Raw genomic sequence first — 16,910 nt, forward strand, 5'->3', positions numbered from 1 at the left:
TGTAGTGTTTCTGTTGAGAAGTCAGCTGCTAGCCATATTGGGGCTCCCTTATATGTTACTATCTCTTTCTCCCTTGCTTCCTTTAGGATTCTCTGCTTGTCTTTGATATTTGGTATTTTAATAATGATGTGTCTTGAAGTGGGCCTCCTTGGGTTCCTCTTGAATGGGACTCTCTGTGCTCCCTGGACTTGTGTGACTTTTTCTCTCCTCCAATTAGGAAAGCTTTCCATCGTGACTTTTTCAAACAGGTTCTCTATCCCTTGCTCCTCTTCTTCTCCTGGAATCCCTATTAAACAGATATTGTTACGTTTCAGGTTGTCCTGCATTTCCCTCGACACCTCTTCATTCTTTCTGAGTCTTTTTTCATTTTCTTGCTCTTTCTGGGAGCTTTTTTCTACCTTATCCTCCAGCTCACTGATTCGATCCTCGGCTTCCTCTAGCCTGCTTTGGATTCCTTTGACTGTAGTCTTCAATTCAGAAACTGTTTTCTTCATTTCCTCTTGTGTCTTATCGATAGTTTCTATGTCCTTTTTCATGTGGATATAGTTTGCAGTAAGTGCCTCGTAGTTTCCCTGTAGTTTTTGGTATTTCGCTCTGAGCTCACTGAGCTCGTTGAGCTTCCTTAGAACCATTGTTTAGAACTCAATATCTCACAGTTTACTTGCCTCTTTTTCATTTAGTTCTCTTTCTGGGGATTCCTCCTTTCCCTTTGACTGGGTGGGGGTAGAGGGATGTTTCTTTGTCTTCCCATTATTTGTGAGGCTCTTCTCTTTTTCTTCTGCTTCTTAAATTGATCTATCTTGATTTCCTGACTTTGTGGTGTGAACTTCTATGATTGGAGACCGCTGCTTTTACTTTCTGGATCTGCCTCTGATGACGTCAGATGTCGACCCTTAGGCAGTCTGTTGGGAGACTTCCAGTAATCTACTGTTTGTGGCTGTCTCCTTCAGCTGTTATTCTATTCACTCTGCACTCAGCAGGATGCCTTAGACAGCTCAGCGTGGGGCGGAGTCCCTCCTGTTGGTGGGCTTATTGGGTCCTTTCACGCTGCTGCTGTATAAGGGAGGAGTCCACACTGGGATCCTGCTGGCTACTCTCTCCTTTCTCTCCCCAAAGCCTCCGTCCCCAGTCTCTCCTCAAGTGTCTCCAGACCTCTCTGCGTCCCCTTTAGCCAGGGATCTACTATCTGTGGCTGCCCCTCTGCACTCAACAGGCAGCTTAGATAGCACAGGGCAGGGTGAAATCCCACCTAGTGGTGGGGCTATTGGGTCCTTTGATGCTGGTGCCGCTTAGGGGGAGTGGTCTCTGCCTGAGCAAGATGGCTGCTGCCACATGGGGGATGAGTCAGCACCAAGATCCTGCCAGCTATTCTCTCAGTTCTCTCCCCAAAGCCTTCTTCCCCAGTCTCTCCTCTGGCATCTCCAGCCCACTCTGCCCCTGTCTTTGCTGGAGACCAGGGTAAGTGGCTGCAAATAAAAATGTATGCGTTGGCCCTTTAAACCGTTCTTTGCATCTCCAGCCGCCTGTCTCTGGCACAGAGCAACCATGCCACTTTACACAGCTGGCTGTTTTCTGTGTTCTTTTTGGGCTCTGGTGCTGTGGGCTAGAGATCCCCACTTTTGGTTTAAACCCCACTCTTCTCAGGGGGATCCAACTGGCCGTTTCAATATCTTTCTGTTGCTGCCGCTCATGGGTGCCCCACCCACCTTCTCAGGTCTGTACTGCACTCCTTACCCGTTAGATTGCGCTAAAGCTGATTCTCCTGTCTCCCTCATGACTCTTTTGAATCCCTCCCTCCTGCAGTTCCCACCTCCTACAAATCCACATAACAATTATGTGTATTGTATTTGGTGAAGTGTATGTTGAAATCTCTTGCCCATTTGTTATTGAGTTTTGAGAGTTCTTTATATATTCTGGATAAAGGCAAGTATTTATTCTACTCTGTGGTTTGTATATTTGTTCTTTGAGCAGTGTCCTAAGAACAGAAGTTCTTAATTGTGATAAAGTGCCACTTATCAATTTATTTATCATTAGAATTCTGGAAATTATTGCTTTATATATTTCAAAATCATATTATTAGGTGAAAACAATTTTTAAATTTTTTTATCTTCCTGGTGAATGACCATTTTGTCATTAGGAAATGAAAGTGTAATGTTTATGACTCATAGTACTTGTTGTCTTTCAGTTTCACTATTATTTTTTCTGGAGTAGCAAATCCCTCAGGGCAAAAGTGATTGCAGGTGGTACATTCTTCTTTCTCATCTTTTCTCAGGCCATGTAATGTCTCATTGTGAGAGTTCTTCAATGCTTTTTAAAAATTCCAGCACTTTAATTATTTTCAGGATAGTTGAACAGACCTCTTTTTTTGGCTGTTTATTTAATTTATATCTACTATACTGTTAACCTATCTTTTTATTTTAACAAATATTCTATGATTTTATTTGGATTTTCATTGTAGACTATTATCATCTTCAATGGTTTCAGGCTTATTCCTTTCCAACTTTTATGTCTGTAATTACTTGTTTTATCACAATAGCAGGACCTCTAATATAATGTTAAATAGAACAACTAACATTGGAAAATCTTGTTTTGTTCCTGACTTTAACACAAATACTTCTAGGGATTTTACTACCCAGAATTATTTACGTAGGTTTTTACTAGATACCTTTAGTTGTTTCAAGGAAGTTCCCTTCCATTTCTACATTGCTAAAATATTTTTTCTTTAGTATCTTTGATTTTGTTAATATCACATATTTAAAATAAAATATTTATTTTAGCTAATATTTTATTTTGAACATTTCATTCAATATGATTTGAATTTAATTAAATGCTTTTTATGCATCCATTTAGAAGATCCCATGGTTTTCTTCCTTCACTCCATTAATGTGTGGTGATTTACTAGTGGTTATTGACTTTTCTAATGTTAATTAACCATTGCATTCCTGTGGTAAATCCAATTTGGACACATCATATTATCTTTTCATAAATTACTGGACTCAACTTGCTAACATACTTTAAGTTAGGAATTTAGTGTTAATGTTTATGAGTGGAATAGCCCTTCAATTTTCCCTTTCCCTGTTATCCTTGTCTTATTTTGTTATCCATGTTATAAAGACTTTATTGAGTATGTAGGGGTAGTTCGCACTTTTTCAGTGCTCTAGAAAAATTTGTATAAGATTGAAATTGTTTATTTCTTGAAAATTTAGTGGAAATAACTTCCAAAATCATAAACTTTGAGTTATATGTGTATGGATTTTTTTTCAATACTGATTCAGCTTTCCATTTAATTTCGTGACAGTTTTTGTTCACTTTATTTTTTCAGTAATTAACTTCATTTATTAAATTCATTCACATATATGTATTCAGGGTATGCAGTTAATGACTGTTTATCTCTATTCCTGTACTTAGTATTTTTATATTTAACTTTTAAATTTGTACTTTATTTCTTCCTTCTTGGTCAGTGTTCCCAAAGCTGGATTTCCTTTTCCAAAGAATCAATTTTTGGCCAAATTATTTTAAAGTTTCTCTTACTTTCTTTCTACTTACCAAAGGTTTATTCTATAACTCTTGTTCTTTCTTTAAAATGCAGAGTTTGTATTTTAGAATTTTCAGTCCTTTTGGTTTTCAAATATAAACATTAAACATTTTCCCCCTTAGGTACTGTTTGCTACATCCCATGATTTGTGATACATTTTATTTTTATCATTTTGTTCTAGTTCTTTTTTTTTTAATCCTTACCCAAGGATATTTTTTCATTGCTTTTAGAGAGAGAGGGAGAGAGAGAAAGACCGATGCAAGAGCAAAGCATTGATTGGCTGCCTCCATTCCAGCCCAGAACCATAACAGGTATGTGCCCTGATGGGAATCGCACCTGCAACCCGTTGGTTATAGGATGACATTCCAACCAACTGAGCCAAACAGTCCAGGGCTATTTCTAATTCTTAAAAAAAGTTTCCAGTATAACTTCTTGAACCCATGAGTTATCAAGACATATGTTTTAAAATTTCTAAACATACAGAATTTTTCATCTAATTCTTGTTCTTGTCTTTTAAATGAATTGTTGTGACCATTTTCACCTTTGACTAGTTTTGCCTGTCCTACAATTTTGTATCAGTTGATTCATGTTATATGTATGCTTTTTATTTGGCTTCTTACACTCAACATTATATGAAATTCATCCACATTTGTTGATTGAAAGAGTTCATTCCTATTTATTGCTAAGTAGTATTCTGTTACGTAAATGTATCACAATTTGTTCATCCATTGTCTGTTGATGGACACCTGGGTTGTTTCCAATGTTTGGCTATTGTTAATATAATGGCTATGAACACTTTTTCACAAGTTTTTCTGTTGAATGTTTAAATTTATCCTAGACAAAATGGAAATGCTGGGCTGAAAGACAGATGTATCTTTAATTTTATGAAGAATTACCAAAACTTTTCCAAAGTGGGGTTATAATTTTATATTCCCACCCACAGAGTTCCAATTGATCATTGTGCCAATATTTAGTATTATCCTCATGAATTCTGGATACAAGTCCATTGTGAAGCATATGATTTGTGAAAAATTTGTCAAAGTCTTGGCCTGCCTTTTCATTTCCTTTTTTTTAAGGGTTTTATTTATTTTATTTTTTTTATTTTTAGAGAAAGGAAGGGAGGGAGAAAGGGAGAGAAACATCACTGTGCAAGAGAAATATCAATCATTTGTCTGTAACACACCCCCAACCAGGGACCTGGCCCGCAACCCAGGCATGTGCCCTGACCAGGAATCAAACCTGCGAACTTTTGCTTTGTGGGACAATGCCCATTCACTGAGCCTCACCAGTTATGGCCTTTTTCATTTTCTTAATGGTGTCAGTTAATGAAGAGAAGTTGTTGATTTTGATTAAGTCTAATTAATCAGTTTTTTCCTTAAAGGTTATTGGTTTGGTATTCTGTCTAAAAAACTGCCAATCTCCAAATCACAAAGATATTCTTTCTTCTAAAAGTTTTATAGTTGTAGCTTTTTCATTTAGATCTATGATCCATCTGGAACTAATTTTTGTGTTTGACATGAGATAGGGGTCAAATTTTGTTTTCGGTTTCAATGTATATCCAATTGTTTGATAACCGTTTGTTAAAAATATGTTCCTTTCTATATTAAATTGTTTAGGTGCCTATGCCAAAAATCAGTTGACCATATATGTGTAGGTGTATTTCTAGGCTCTCTTTGTTGTACTAAGCAAAGTTGTACTTGTGCTAAAATTACATAGTTTTGACTATTGTAGCTTTATGATGAAACTTGAAGTTGAGTAGTGTACATCTTTGTTATTCTTTAAGATTATGTTGACTACTTTAGGTCCTTTTCCTTTCCATGTGGATTTGAGGTCAGCTCATCAATTCTACTTTAGAAAAGAGTAGGATTGTTGATGTTGGACATCTCTGCCTTGTTTTTGCTTAGGAATAAAATATTACACATTGTTTTACTGCACTTTCCATAGATGCTCTTCATCTGATTAAGGTAGTTCCTATCTATTTCTAGTTTGCTGAGAGTTTGGGGTTTTCAAAATTATGAATGGGTGTTGCATTTTGTCAAATACTTTCTATCTAAAGAGATGATGATACAATTTTAGCTATTTTGTTAATAGTTATCTTGATTTTTAAATGTTAAACCAAAGTTGTACTCCTTTGATAAACCCTACTTTCTTGTGATGTATTATCCTTTCTGTGTATTAATGGGTTTTATTTTCTAATATTTTGTTAAAGATATTGCAGCTATATGTGATCGCTGGACCCTGGCCGGTGCCCCAGGAGCAGAGGGGAGAGGCTCAGGGGAAGCACTGAGTTGCTTGGGTAACCAGACTAACTTGGCACAGAACAGATACACTACCCCTGTCCCCACCACCAATGCTGCAGGACACAGTGGGAGGAAGCCATTACACTGAGTTTGTAGGAAGCTAACAAGGGTGATTGGCTAAGGGAAAAAGCCCTCTGCTCCCTTCGATCTGGTGAAGACCTGTCAGTCTAGCCTGGGAAGAGATAGGATTGTTGGGGGCTGGGGAGGGAGGAGTGGGGAGGACCCTCCCAAAACGTGTGGGCCTAGCCCACAGGGGTAGGTTATATAAACTGAGAGAAGGGAGATGTGTGATCTCCCTAGGACCCACTGCTTGCTGGGATGTGTGGGCTGTGGGAGCCACTGCTTTGTGGCAGGTAGAGGCTAAAGCCAGAATGCAACCTGGAACAAGCCAAGCTGCCTGGATGATGAGGCAGCGGCCACCTGTGGTTCCCAAAGGACTATTTTTTAATGGAAGAAGGAACTCTGGGTACACCCTCCAACTAGTCTGGCATAGGGTGGCTGGATTTTTCTCTGTATTTTCCAGAGGGGATGGGCTTTGAGGCAGAAGCCTGCCATCCTCCCAGACTATGTAGCTTTTGGGTAAAAGACCCCTTTCCTTTTCTGACCAAACCTCTGCCTCCAGAATTTGCCTAGTATGGGTGGCAGCGGTGCAGTCGAATCCCACTTCAGTTTGGTAATATGCATGAAAAGTTGGTCTATAGTAGTTTTCCTTTTTTCTTTCCATTCTCTGCCTCATATTGGGGATGTGTGGGTAAGCCACAGAATTATTCTCTGCTTTCCCAATAAGTCTCAGTATTAATTCTTCATTAAATGGTTTATAATGCACCAGTAATCTTCTGGGACACACCTTTAATTTGTAGGAAGATTTAAAAATATAAATTGCTTTCTATAGACATAGTGCAAATCAGGTTTTGTATTTCTTGAGTCAGTCTTGGTAAGTTCTGCTTTTCAAGGAATTTGTTCACTTTGCTTAAGTTTTAAAACTTATTGGCTTAAATTGTTCATATTATTATTCTTTTAAAGGTTTTTAGACTCTATAGATAATCTATATTTCATGACATTGATAATTTGTCATTTCTTTTTCTGGATTGTTCTTGCTAATTGTCTATCAATTGAACTTAAAAAAACTTGGTTTTGTAAATTTTTTAAATTTCTGCTTGTTCTTCTAACTTCAAGTAGAAATTAAGATGGTTGATTTGAATGAAGCCTTCCTAAAAATTTCAAGTTTATTTTCATCTAAGCACTGCTTTAGCTGAATCCCACAAATTTTTATTTGTATTTTCATTGCCATTTGGTTTAAAATATTTTCTAACTTCTCTTGTGGTTTTGTGACTCGTTTCTTGGTGTATTTTGCCACAGGGAGCGCCACATGGGGCGTCTGGATCTGAGGGTCACTGTCAGGGGCCAGCTGAGGAAGGAGCAGGGCTCTGAATCCCGCAGAGCCCGTCCGGGGTTATAACGGATGCAGGAAATAAACGTAAGTCCTCACAAACACTTCTCTGTTTGCCTGGAGAGGGGACATGGCTCTTCCCTCTAGTGGAGAAGGCCCAAAGCGCCTTTGTCCAAAGGCTTTTACAGAGTTATCAGTGGGGATAGGTAATAGGAATGTGCAGGTTATCTCATTACATCAGTATGCTAATGTTTACAGAGAATAGATGATGTTTTGAAGAAAACAAATGGCAGGAACATACCGATTTACATAGGTCTTAGAGGAGACTAGTAAACAAGTGCGTAAACATGAGCGCACCAAAGGGTTTAGGGTCAGGTCTGTGAACAATGTAAATTTCCTTCTCAGCATGAACTGGCTATCATAGATGTTGAGGGAGAAACAAAGGATGCTTTAAAGAATTTACTTTCAGGCCTGATTTCCCCTGGGAACCGCCAGATCCAGTTTAGGACTGCCTCCAGTATTGTTTTGAGCCTGGGCCAGGTCTGGGAGGGAGCCACCAAGAGACAAGGAAACTTCTTTCAGATAGAATGAGGATCCCAGCCATGTCCAAGCTGAGCCAAGGGGTACAGGCCTTTTTGCCCTTTCTCTGTGTCCCCCAAGTCCTTGACCTATTGCCCAATTATCAGCTGTGTCTGGCTTAGGTCATCCTTCCTCTTGAGGAACCTTACCCATCTTTGACTACCAACCATCACAGGGCCAAGCAGGGGGACAGATTTTGTCTCTTCAGGGGCCTGTTTTCCCAAGGCCTCCTTGGTTAGCTCCAGCCTTGGGGTGCTCTCGCCTGTCGGCAGGGCTACAGTTCCTGAAACCAGACCGTGTTTCCCAACAGTATTTCATTTTCAAATATAATCTCCTAGTTATTGTACTGTATTGACTCCCAATATAATTCCTGTGGTCAAGGATTCAATCACCTGAAATTTAGATTTATGACCCATCATATGGTCTATCTTGTAGAAACTTACATGTGCATTTGACAAACTGTTGAGTGTACTGTACCTCAAGTCAAGTGTAAGGTAAAGGTAGTTGGTAGCCATTCAGATCATATTTTTTAAAAATATATCCTATTAATTCCTGAGGGTTGTTAAAATATCAAACTTCGTGACTTTTGTGTTTCTCCCTTAGGGTTTTTATTTCAAAAGCCCTACTATCAAGATGCACACATAATTATTTTTTACTGGTTATCACTCCGAGTTTATTATTAGTACTTGCATTGCATATCTTTTCCCATCCTTTCAAACTATTTGTATATTTGTATTTAGTGTGTGTCTCTCCACTTTCAGTTTAACAATCTCTGCCTTTTAATTGAGAGAATTCGATATACTTACATTTAATAGTTACTGGAATCATTGGGTTTAGTGGACATCCTTGGTTTGTTTCTGTTTTAGGAGAAAAGCTTTTTACTTACATTTACTTGTTGCTATTTGTTTCTATTTTTATCATTTTTTTGTTACTCTTACTTTTCCCACCTTAATTCGGTTTATCATTTCTGTGTTCCCTTTTGATTCTCGTGAAATAGCACTTGACGTTATTTTTTACTGGATGCTGTAGGGATTTTAACATGTATCTTTATCACAACTACTGAGTATTATACTACTTTACATTAAGATTTATGAGACTTGCAACAGAATAGTTCCATTTACTCCCATCATCTGTAATACAACTCTGGATAGGAGGTCCTTTAGATAACTAAAAATTAGGTAGTATACAGATACCGTTTTTATTTTTGCTCCTTAATCCAGTACATGGTCTTTCAAGTTTTCAAACTCCAAATTCAAAAGCTAAGGAAATAGTTTACTAGAACACTCAATAGTATTCTTCAAATTTTATTTTTAAAGACTTTCTACATGAAGTTATCATCTATGCATCCTGTATCAGAAAACCATTAACTGACAAGAGAATAGTGCAAATCTCTTCTAGTTTTCCTTCTAATGTTAAAAAGCCTGAGGGATGTGTTTAAGACATTTTACACTGAAATCTTGTCTCTGTGTTAGAAATCATTACCAAGATATTAATACAAACATTGGGAATATTTTCAGACTTGCTGTTAAAGAGTAAACCAAACTTGCCATGGCTGGTGTGGCTCAGTGGATTGAGCACAGGCCTGTGAACTGAATGGTTTTGATTCCTAATCAGGGAACATTCATGGATTGTGGGCCAGGTCACTTTTGGGGAGGCAACTCATCTCTCACACATTGATGAGATTTCTCTCCCTCTTTCCCTTCCTTCCCCTCTAAAAATAAGTAAAATCTTTACTTTTTTTTTTTTTAAACAAACTCAGTGACCTCAGCAATATGAAAACAGTTACTCCAAATGTCCAAAAAGTACTCTATGTTTATAACATTTAAATTTCCCAACAGAATTAAAACAGAGTTGTTTGGGAAAAGCTATCATTTACCTACCAAGACCTAAGTTTGAAACACTGTGCTAATGCTTCACCATGTACTGTTTTAAAATTCACAACCCTGAGATAACTACATACTATCACCATTTTCTAGTTGAGTAAACAGGACAAAAGTTAGTTCAGGAATTTTCTCAGTCAATAAAATAAACATTACTAATATTCAAATTTTACATGTGACTTAGGTGTTCCTATATCCATGGCCTGCACTCTTAAACATGGTTCTACACTGTTTATGTAAGGTGGGGAGAGTAGATTAGAGCTCCCAGGAGAGGTTCTTCAATCCAGTTTTGTGGTTAAAAGAAGTGAGGACAGGTTGAGGAATCCATTTATACTGGGTTGGCCAAAAAGTTGTTTTTTTTCCCATATGATGGCTCTAGTAGTGCTTACCCTTAACTTCACTTGAAACAATTTCATTACATTGTATTGTGACAGCTGTCACATCATTTTTAAACAAAAAATTGGTGCATTTTTGTGCAGCCATTTTAATATTGAAGATGGAAGGAAATATACATTTTTGGCTTATTGTCATTTATTATTTCAAGAAATGTAAAAATGCAAGAAAAGATTTGTACAGTGTATGGAGAAGGTGCTGTAAATGATCAAACATGTCAAAAGTGGTTTGTAGACTTCTGGTCAAGATGGAGGTGTAGGCAGACATGGCTCACCCCTTTGCACAACCACATCAAAATTATAACAGAACCATCACTCATAACTGTCAGAAATCAAGTTGAATGGAAGTCTGACAACTATGAAATTAAAGAAAACACATCCACCGACTAGTAGGAGGAGCACAGACACAGAATGGGTTGGTCCCTCACCCACCTGTAGTGGTTAAGAATTCAGGGGGGATATCTGAGTAGCAAGAAGTCCCAGCTGCACACCAGACCCCCAGCCCAGGGTTCCAGTGCCAGGAAGATAAGCCCCCACAACTTCTGGCTGCAAAAACCAGTGGGGATTGAGTCAGTGGAAGAAACTGCCGGAGCCCCAAGCAATTCCTCTTAAAGAAACCATACACAGTCTCACCTTTACAGACTCACCCCCTTTGAGCTCTAGCACCAGAGTAGCAGCTTAAAAGGCACTAGTGGTATACAGGGAGAAAATGAAGCGCCTGGCATCAGGGCAAGCAGAGGCCGTTGTCCCTTTTCTAAACCCTCCCCCCACCAGAGCCAGCAAGCTGGTGCCATATCTGAGACTCCCATCAACCTGGCATACAATGTTTGACCTGCCTTAGAGATCCCTAGACTCTGCCCCACACACCCAAGCTGCTTTTCCATATGGCTGGTCTTGGCTCATGCTTTTCAACTTCCTAAATCCTATCAAACAAGCAACAGCTAGCCTCAGTAAGCCACAGGCCTGGCACTAGCAACTACCAGCCTAGATTCAGTTTGGCTTTGCCTGGGAACCTCCAAGCCCAGCACAAGCAGCAGCCATCAAAGGTTGCCTTATAGCTTGGATAGACTGGCCCTGGGGCAAGATACAGTCTGGGGCTGACCTTGGCCAGCACCACCAAGGAAACCCCAGGGCCAGTGCATCCTGTGGACAGCTACAGACCACACCAGAGAACTGCCACCCTGCAACAGAGGGTTGGTGGTCAGTGGTCACAGGCTATCTTTGCAACTGACTGGCCTGGGTAAATCACTCCCACTGATCTGCCAATAGCAACCAAGGCTCAACTTACAAGAGAAGGATGTACTCAGCCCACACAAAGGGCACACCTCGAGTACCAAGCCTGGGTGATAGGGAAGGCTGGACCACTGCACCCTATTATGTTAGACCACATTATCAAGAGAGTCAAAGCAACTCTACCTAATAATAGAGAAACAAACACAAGGAGGCTACCTAAACAGAGACAAAGAAACAGGGCCCAAATGAAAGAACAGACCAAAACTCCAGAAAAAGAGCTTAAATTAAGTGGAGATAAGCAATCTATCAGATGCAGAATTCCAAACACTGGTTATAAAGATGCTCAAGGAATTTAATGAGGACCTCAGGACAGCATCAGAAAAAAAAATCCAGTCAGAAAGAAAGGATACACTAATTGAGATAGAGAACAATTTACAGAGAAACAACTGTAGAGTGGATGATGCCAAGATTCAAGTCAGTGATACAGAATATAAGGAAGCAAAACATACATACACACCCCCCTCCATGAGAAGGAAAAAAAAAGAACCCATAAAAATGAGGGTAGTATAAGCTGCCTCTGCAACACCTACCTACAAGAGGCCCATCATAGAGGTGGCCAGAAAGAGAAGAGAAAGAGCAAGAAATTGGAAATCTGAAAAAATAGTGAAAGAAAACTCCTAATTTGGTAAAGGAAATAGACATGCAAGTCCAGGAAGTACAGAGTCCCAAACAACATGAATGCAAAGAGGCTGACTCCAAGATATATCATACTTAATTTGCTAAAGGTTAAAGATAAAAAGAGAATCTTAAAAGCAGCAAGAGAAAAGCAGATAATTACCTACAAAGGAGTTCCCATAAGACTGTCAGCTGGTTTTGCAAAAGAAACTTTGCAGGCCAGAAGGGACTGCCAAGTATTCAGTCATGAAAAGCAAGGAACTACAGCCAAGATTGCTCTAGCTGGCAAAGCTATCATTAGACTCCAAGGGAACATAAAGAGCTTCCCAGGCACGAAACTAAAGGAGTTCATCATTACCCAAACATTATCATACGAAATGTTAAATGGACTTCAGATAAAGACCAAAACTATGAACAAATGGCAAAAAATACAAATGTATCAACAATTCAATCTAAAAAACTAAGCAAACAAGGACAGAGAAGGTATAATGGAGACATAAGAGCGTTTTGATGGTTGTCAGATGGGAGAGTAGTGCAGGGAAATGAGTGAAGAGATGAGGAGATTAAGAAGTGCAAATAAGTAGTTACAGAATAGCCATGGGGATGTACAATACAGTAATGGAAATGGAGTAGCCAAAGAACTTTACACATGTGACCATGGGCATGAACAATGACGGTGGGGATTGCCTGAAGGAGCGGCAGCGCTGGGTGGGTGGAGGGCAAAGGGGAAATAATCAGGACAACTGTTAATAGCATAATCAGTAAAATACAATTTTTAAAAACGTGACCTGCAAAGCTTCTATGTACTATTGACATTTTTACCAAATAATTCTTTGCTATGGGGCTATCTTACACATTGGAAGATGTTTAGCAGCATCCTTGGCCTCTTTACCCACTAGAAGCCAATAGTGGCTGAATGCCGATATACTTAAAATATCCAAATCAGTAAAGTTATTGATGAAAATTAAAACTGTGTCTTTTCTCTTACAGAAATAATCACACAGACTTTTTGGCCTACCCAATAGTAAATGCCTGGAACTTAAAAGGTGACAACTAAAAATAAATTGAGAAAACTAAAATCCAGCTGTAAAAACTCAAAAGCGAAGTTTTAGGTCATTTTCAGAAGCAAAAACTTCTAGAGGAACTTTATAAACACACCAACAACGTAACTACATAACCAGAAAACCACTATACCTGATGAACCTGAATTGCTGAAAGTTAACATTATATTCATACAAGTATTATTAAAAAATGGAGTAGATAATATTTGACAGAAATCAGTTAAGTTTTTATGTGTAGTTGAAAGTGTGAAATTCACTTAAGTGACACATCATGTTTCCCACTAATCAACTATATCAAGTTCGTAAGACTTCCTCCAAAACAGTTCAATAGATTTATGTTAAAGACAACATGTGTATTGAAAGTAGCAATTTTATTTGAGTTAAAATTATTTACAAAAACCCAAAGACATACTTCATGAAACTGGTACAAACTATTTTTTTTCCTGCCGTTGGCTTTTGCTCCAAAGATCACAGCTGAGAAATACTGTATAAAATAAAAATAAGATTGGATTCAGAAAAGTACTCTACTGTTCTAATTTCCAATTGGTAGTATTTACAGAAATATTTACAATGGAAAAAAACGTTACTTTAAAACTTTAATTTGTAAGTCAGCCTCAAGTACCCTAAAATGCAGAGTTCTCTGAGGGTTAAACACACAAATGCACTGCAGTTTGGTGAGGTGATTTCTCCCCCACCATTCCCCACCAAAATCTGCATCTCTATCAGTGCTTGACAATTAGTTATTATTTAAATAACAAAAACAAAAAACTGTTAAACACTGAGGTAAATCAATTCTCAAATGATTACCAGTGTAACAGAAAAATGTAGTTCGCCCTGATTGTTCTCATCCAAATGTTTTATATTTCTTACCACCTGCCACAAGTCAGTTTTACCAAAAATCTGTTCTTTTTCTTAAATCAATGATTAATAAATATGAATGTACTTTAAAATTAAACAAAATATATCTAATGCAATTTTAAGGATATCATTTACTGATACACTTTTAAAATAGCTGGCTAGGCTAGCTTTTTCACTCAGGGCAAATACAAACTCAGTCTTTCCCAAGTTACACTGGCATACTATGCTCTCAAAAGGTGATGGGTGGGGTCAGAGTAGGTAGGAGGAAGAAGAAAACAATTTGCCTGGAACCAGTTACTTCCTTATAGATTTCCCAACAATCTGCATTATCAAAAATAGGAAGACATTAGAAGGCAGCCACTGCATTAAAAAACATTACAGCTGGCACTGATACAAGAGCCCCGATTTGTCACTTTATACAAGGAAATAACAAAGTCTAAATGAGTAAAAGTTAGACTTTTAGCTATTTTCCCCAGTACACACCAAACTAATATTTTTATGGCTTCAAGTTTTACAAATCCAATAAAGAAACATGATATAACTACCTGAAAGGTATTTAAAAATATTAATGAAATAGATCTCTGAATGCCTGTGTTTAGGCCCAATCAATTTAAGATAAAATGTATAACCAGTGGTCTGAACAATAATACAATAAAAATTTGCAATGTTGTGAAATTAAATATATGTGTTTTGTGTTTCATGACTGTTTTCCAAACAACACACTGCTCTATGAACTAAGAAATCGGAAAATAAAAAGGATCTTTTCTACACCAGCAATTTAAGGCTTTGCGTTTATGCATTTGATCCTGTCACTCTACAGAAGAATATACACGTTATCTGGAAACATGAATTCCACATTGGTGTTTTAGCTTCCTTACATTTACTGTACTGAACATTAGAAAATATAGCTAGAGAGTCCTCCCATAAAACTTAATAATGTTTCAAGAGCCTCCGCTAACATTAAGAGTAAACTACCCTGGGTTTGTCTATTTGCTTCATCCTTGAACAGGGCACATCATCTTATATAATAGTCCCTTACACTGTTATTTGTTTTCTTGCATCTACAGTTATGACTCATTATGATATCATAATAAACATGGTTGTGGTCTCAAAAGTGAAAAACAGTTTGACAGCCCAAATCAAATCAAGAATAAAAAATATGCTATATCATCCCTTGTGTCTTTGGATTCCATCTAATTTTAAATATAGACAGTAGTTCAGGGAACAACAAGAAAAATAATTCACAAAATTATTAAAAGCTTTATTTACGATTGGAATCATTCAACAAAAAAGCAAAAGCAAGTAGGCCTGAAAAAAGGAACTAAGCTGTTGTCTAGAATGTCCTCAGAACATTCGATACCTCAGTAGCTAAGCTGCCTTTGCACCTGGCTGGCATGACAACAGTGGCTCAACATACACAGCAGTTGCACTAACAGCAGCACAAATTTTCCCCTTAATACTTGCCCAGAGTAAAGCAAGAAAACAAGGGGATAGTATAAACTCTGCCAAAGTAAGTGTACTTAAATACTGCATGGAATTAACAGCCTGAACCTTTTCCCTCATTTTTGATAGTTGCAGATTGATGTAGTAACTGTCATTTAGCAAATGCAGAATGCATGACGAAGAAATCAGGAGGCCTTAAAAATCCAAATGTGAATGATACTGATGAATGTTCTTGGTATATCTTCAAGGACTTCTTTATGACTTTTCTTTGTCTAAGAATAGCTCCAGCATTACCAAGCACCTGAAGCAAAGGTAAAGCAGCTAGCAATGTTCCAAGTATTCAATCACTCTAGAGATAGATTTCTGGCCTGTGGTTCCAACAGCACACTGAAAGGGGGAGGGCGGGGTGGGTAGAGAGGAAATAACAGTTAATATTTCACAAATTTTTAAAAAGTTTTAAATCAAAGCATAAATTCTTTAGCTTTACTATGAATCAAAACACTATGATTAAATTGTGGCTTTGCCAATATAGTTACCAATATATTTAGCCATAATAATTAACAATTAAAAGAAATAGAGGACACTTATTAAAAGATCCCTTTTGTCTTCCACTCACTATAGCCATACTATTTTTATTTCTACTTTCATTAATTTATCATACTTATATATAAAACCAAAGAAGTTGCAATAGAAGCTACTTACAGTAAGATTCATAAAGCTCAGGAATTTTTTGAGCATCTCTGTCATTATTGAAAAGTCCCCTTCGGGCAGATACTCCCTCACAGTGGTCACATTAATCTGAGGAAACATCAAAGAAATATTGGTCAGGTGGCAGAAAACATGAGCTTGACCTTGCACTGTATTGGTGGTTTTGGTACACATCCCGTTCCAAACTTTTGCAGGGCCCCTGAAACTCCCTGGTTAATATACAATTTCCTTTGTCCACACTCCTCAACTAACTGTGCTTGTGTGTGTGTCTGTGTCCTCATTCCCTATCTCTTCCTATCCACAGAAAGGAAAAAGGTAAAACTGGCAAAGGCTATAAAAGAAAATTTTATCTACTTTTGTAAATACACAGCAAAGTGTCTAAAAGAAAATGTGCTGTTGAGTGTGTGTATGCTGTGGGGGAGGGGTGTTAGGAGAGGAGGAGGAATGAGTGCAGATTTCAAATATTACACTTCAGAATGTACTCAAGAGCCGCTTATGGCATAGAAAGAAAAAGATCAAAGAACATTCCTCATGCTCCACAGGTGAAGTCAACTATGTAGGCTAGGAATTAACTAGATCTTTCCAAAGATAGTCTAGTATAATCCAGGAGAAGGAGAATGGCATCAAGACAGTAGAGATTAGTGTTTCCCTTCATTGTTAGCCAGAGGCAGCCAAGCTATACATAAACCAATGTTTTAAGAAAAATACACAACCTGCTTTAAAAACTGTTCTATTTCACCTTCTGGTTCTCTGAGCAGCACCATGGCAGTCAGCAAAAACAAGCCACTTACAAAACACAGCAAAAAGGGAGCCAGGAAGTGGGCAATCCATTTTCTAAGACAGACCAGTATGACGT

General features: G+C 38.0%; 1 protein-coding gene across 5 annotated transcripts in view; it reads right to left on the reverse strand.

Annotated features, from left to right (window-relative positions):
- Positions 1-13,781: 13,781 nt before the first annotated feature.
- Positions 13,782-16,910, reverse strand: part of WAPL (WAPL cohesin release factor) — a 92,902-nt gene continuing 89,773 nt past the window's right edge. For all 5 annotated transcript variants that reach the window (XM_054580468.1, XM_054580467.1, XM_054580470.1 and 2 more), the window contains exons 18-19: positions 16,049-16,144; positions 13,782-15,733 (exon numbers count right to left, since the gene is read on the reverse strand). In XM_054580468.1, the coding sequence (XP_054436443.1) occupies positions 15,668-15,733; positions 16,049-16,144 (162 nt within the window). In that variant the 3' untranslated portion in view covers positions 13,782-15,667. The remainder of the gene's footprint in view (positions 15,734-16,048; positions 16,145-16,910) is intronic.

This window comes from Pteronotus mesoamericanus, unplaced genomic scaffold (genome assembly GCF_021234165.1).
Source record: "Pteronotus mesoamericanus isolate MK-2021 breed Mesoamerican mustached bat unplaced genomic scaffold, CSHL_Meso_final contig_59, whole genome shotgun sequence".
In the NCBI taxonomy this organism is placed as follows: Eukaryota; Metazoa; Chordata; class Mammalia; order Chiroptera; family Mormoopidae; genus Pteronotus; species Pteronotus mesoamericanus.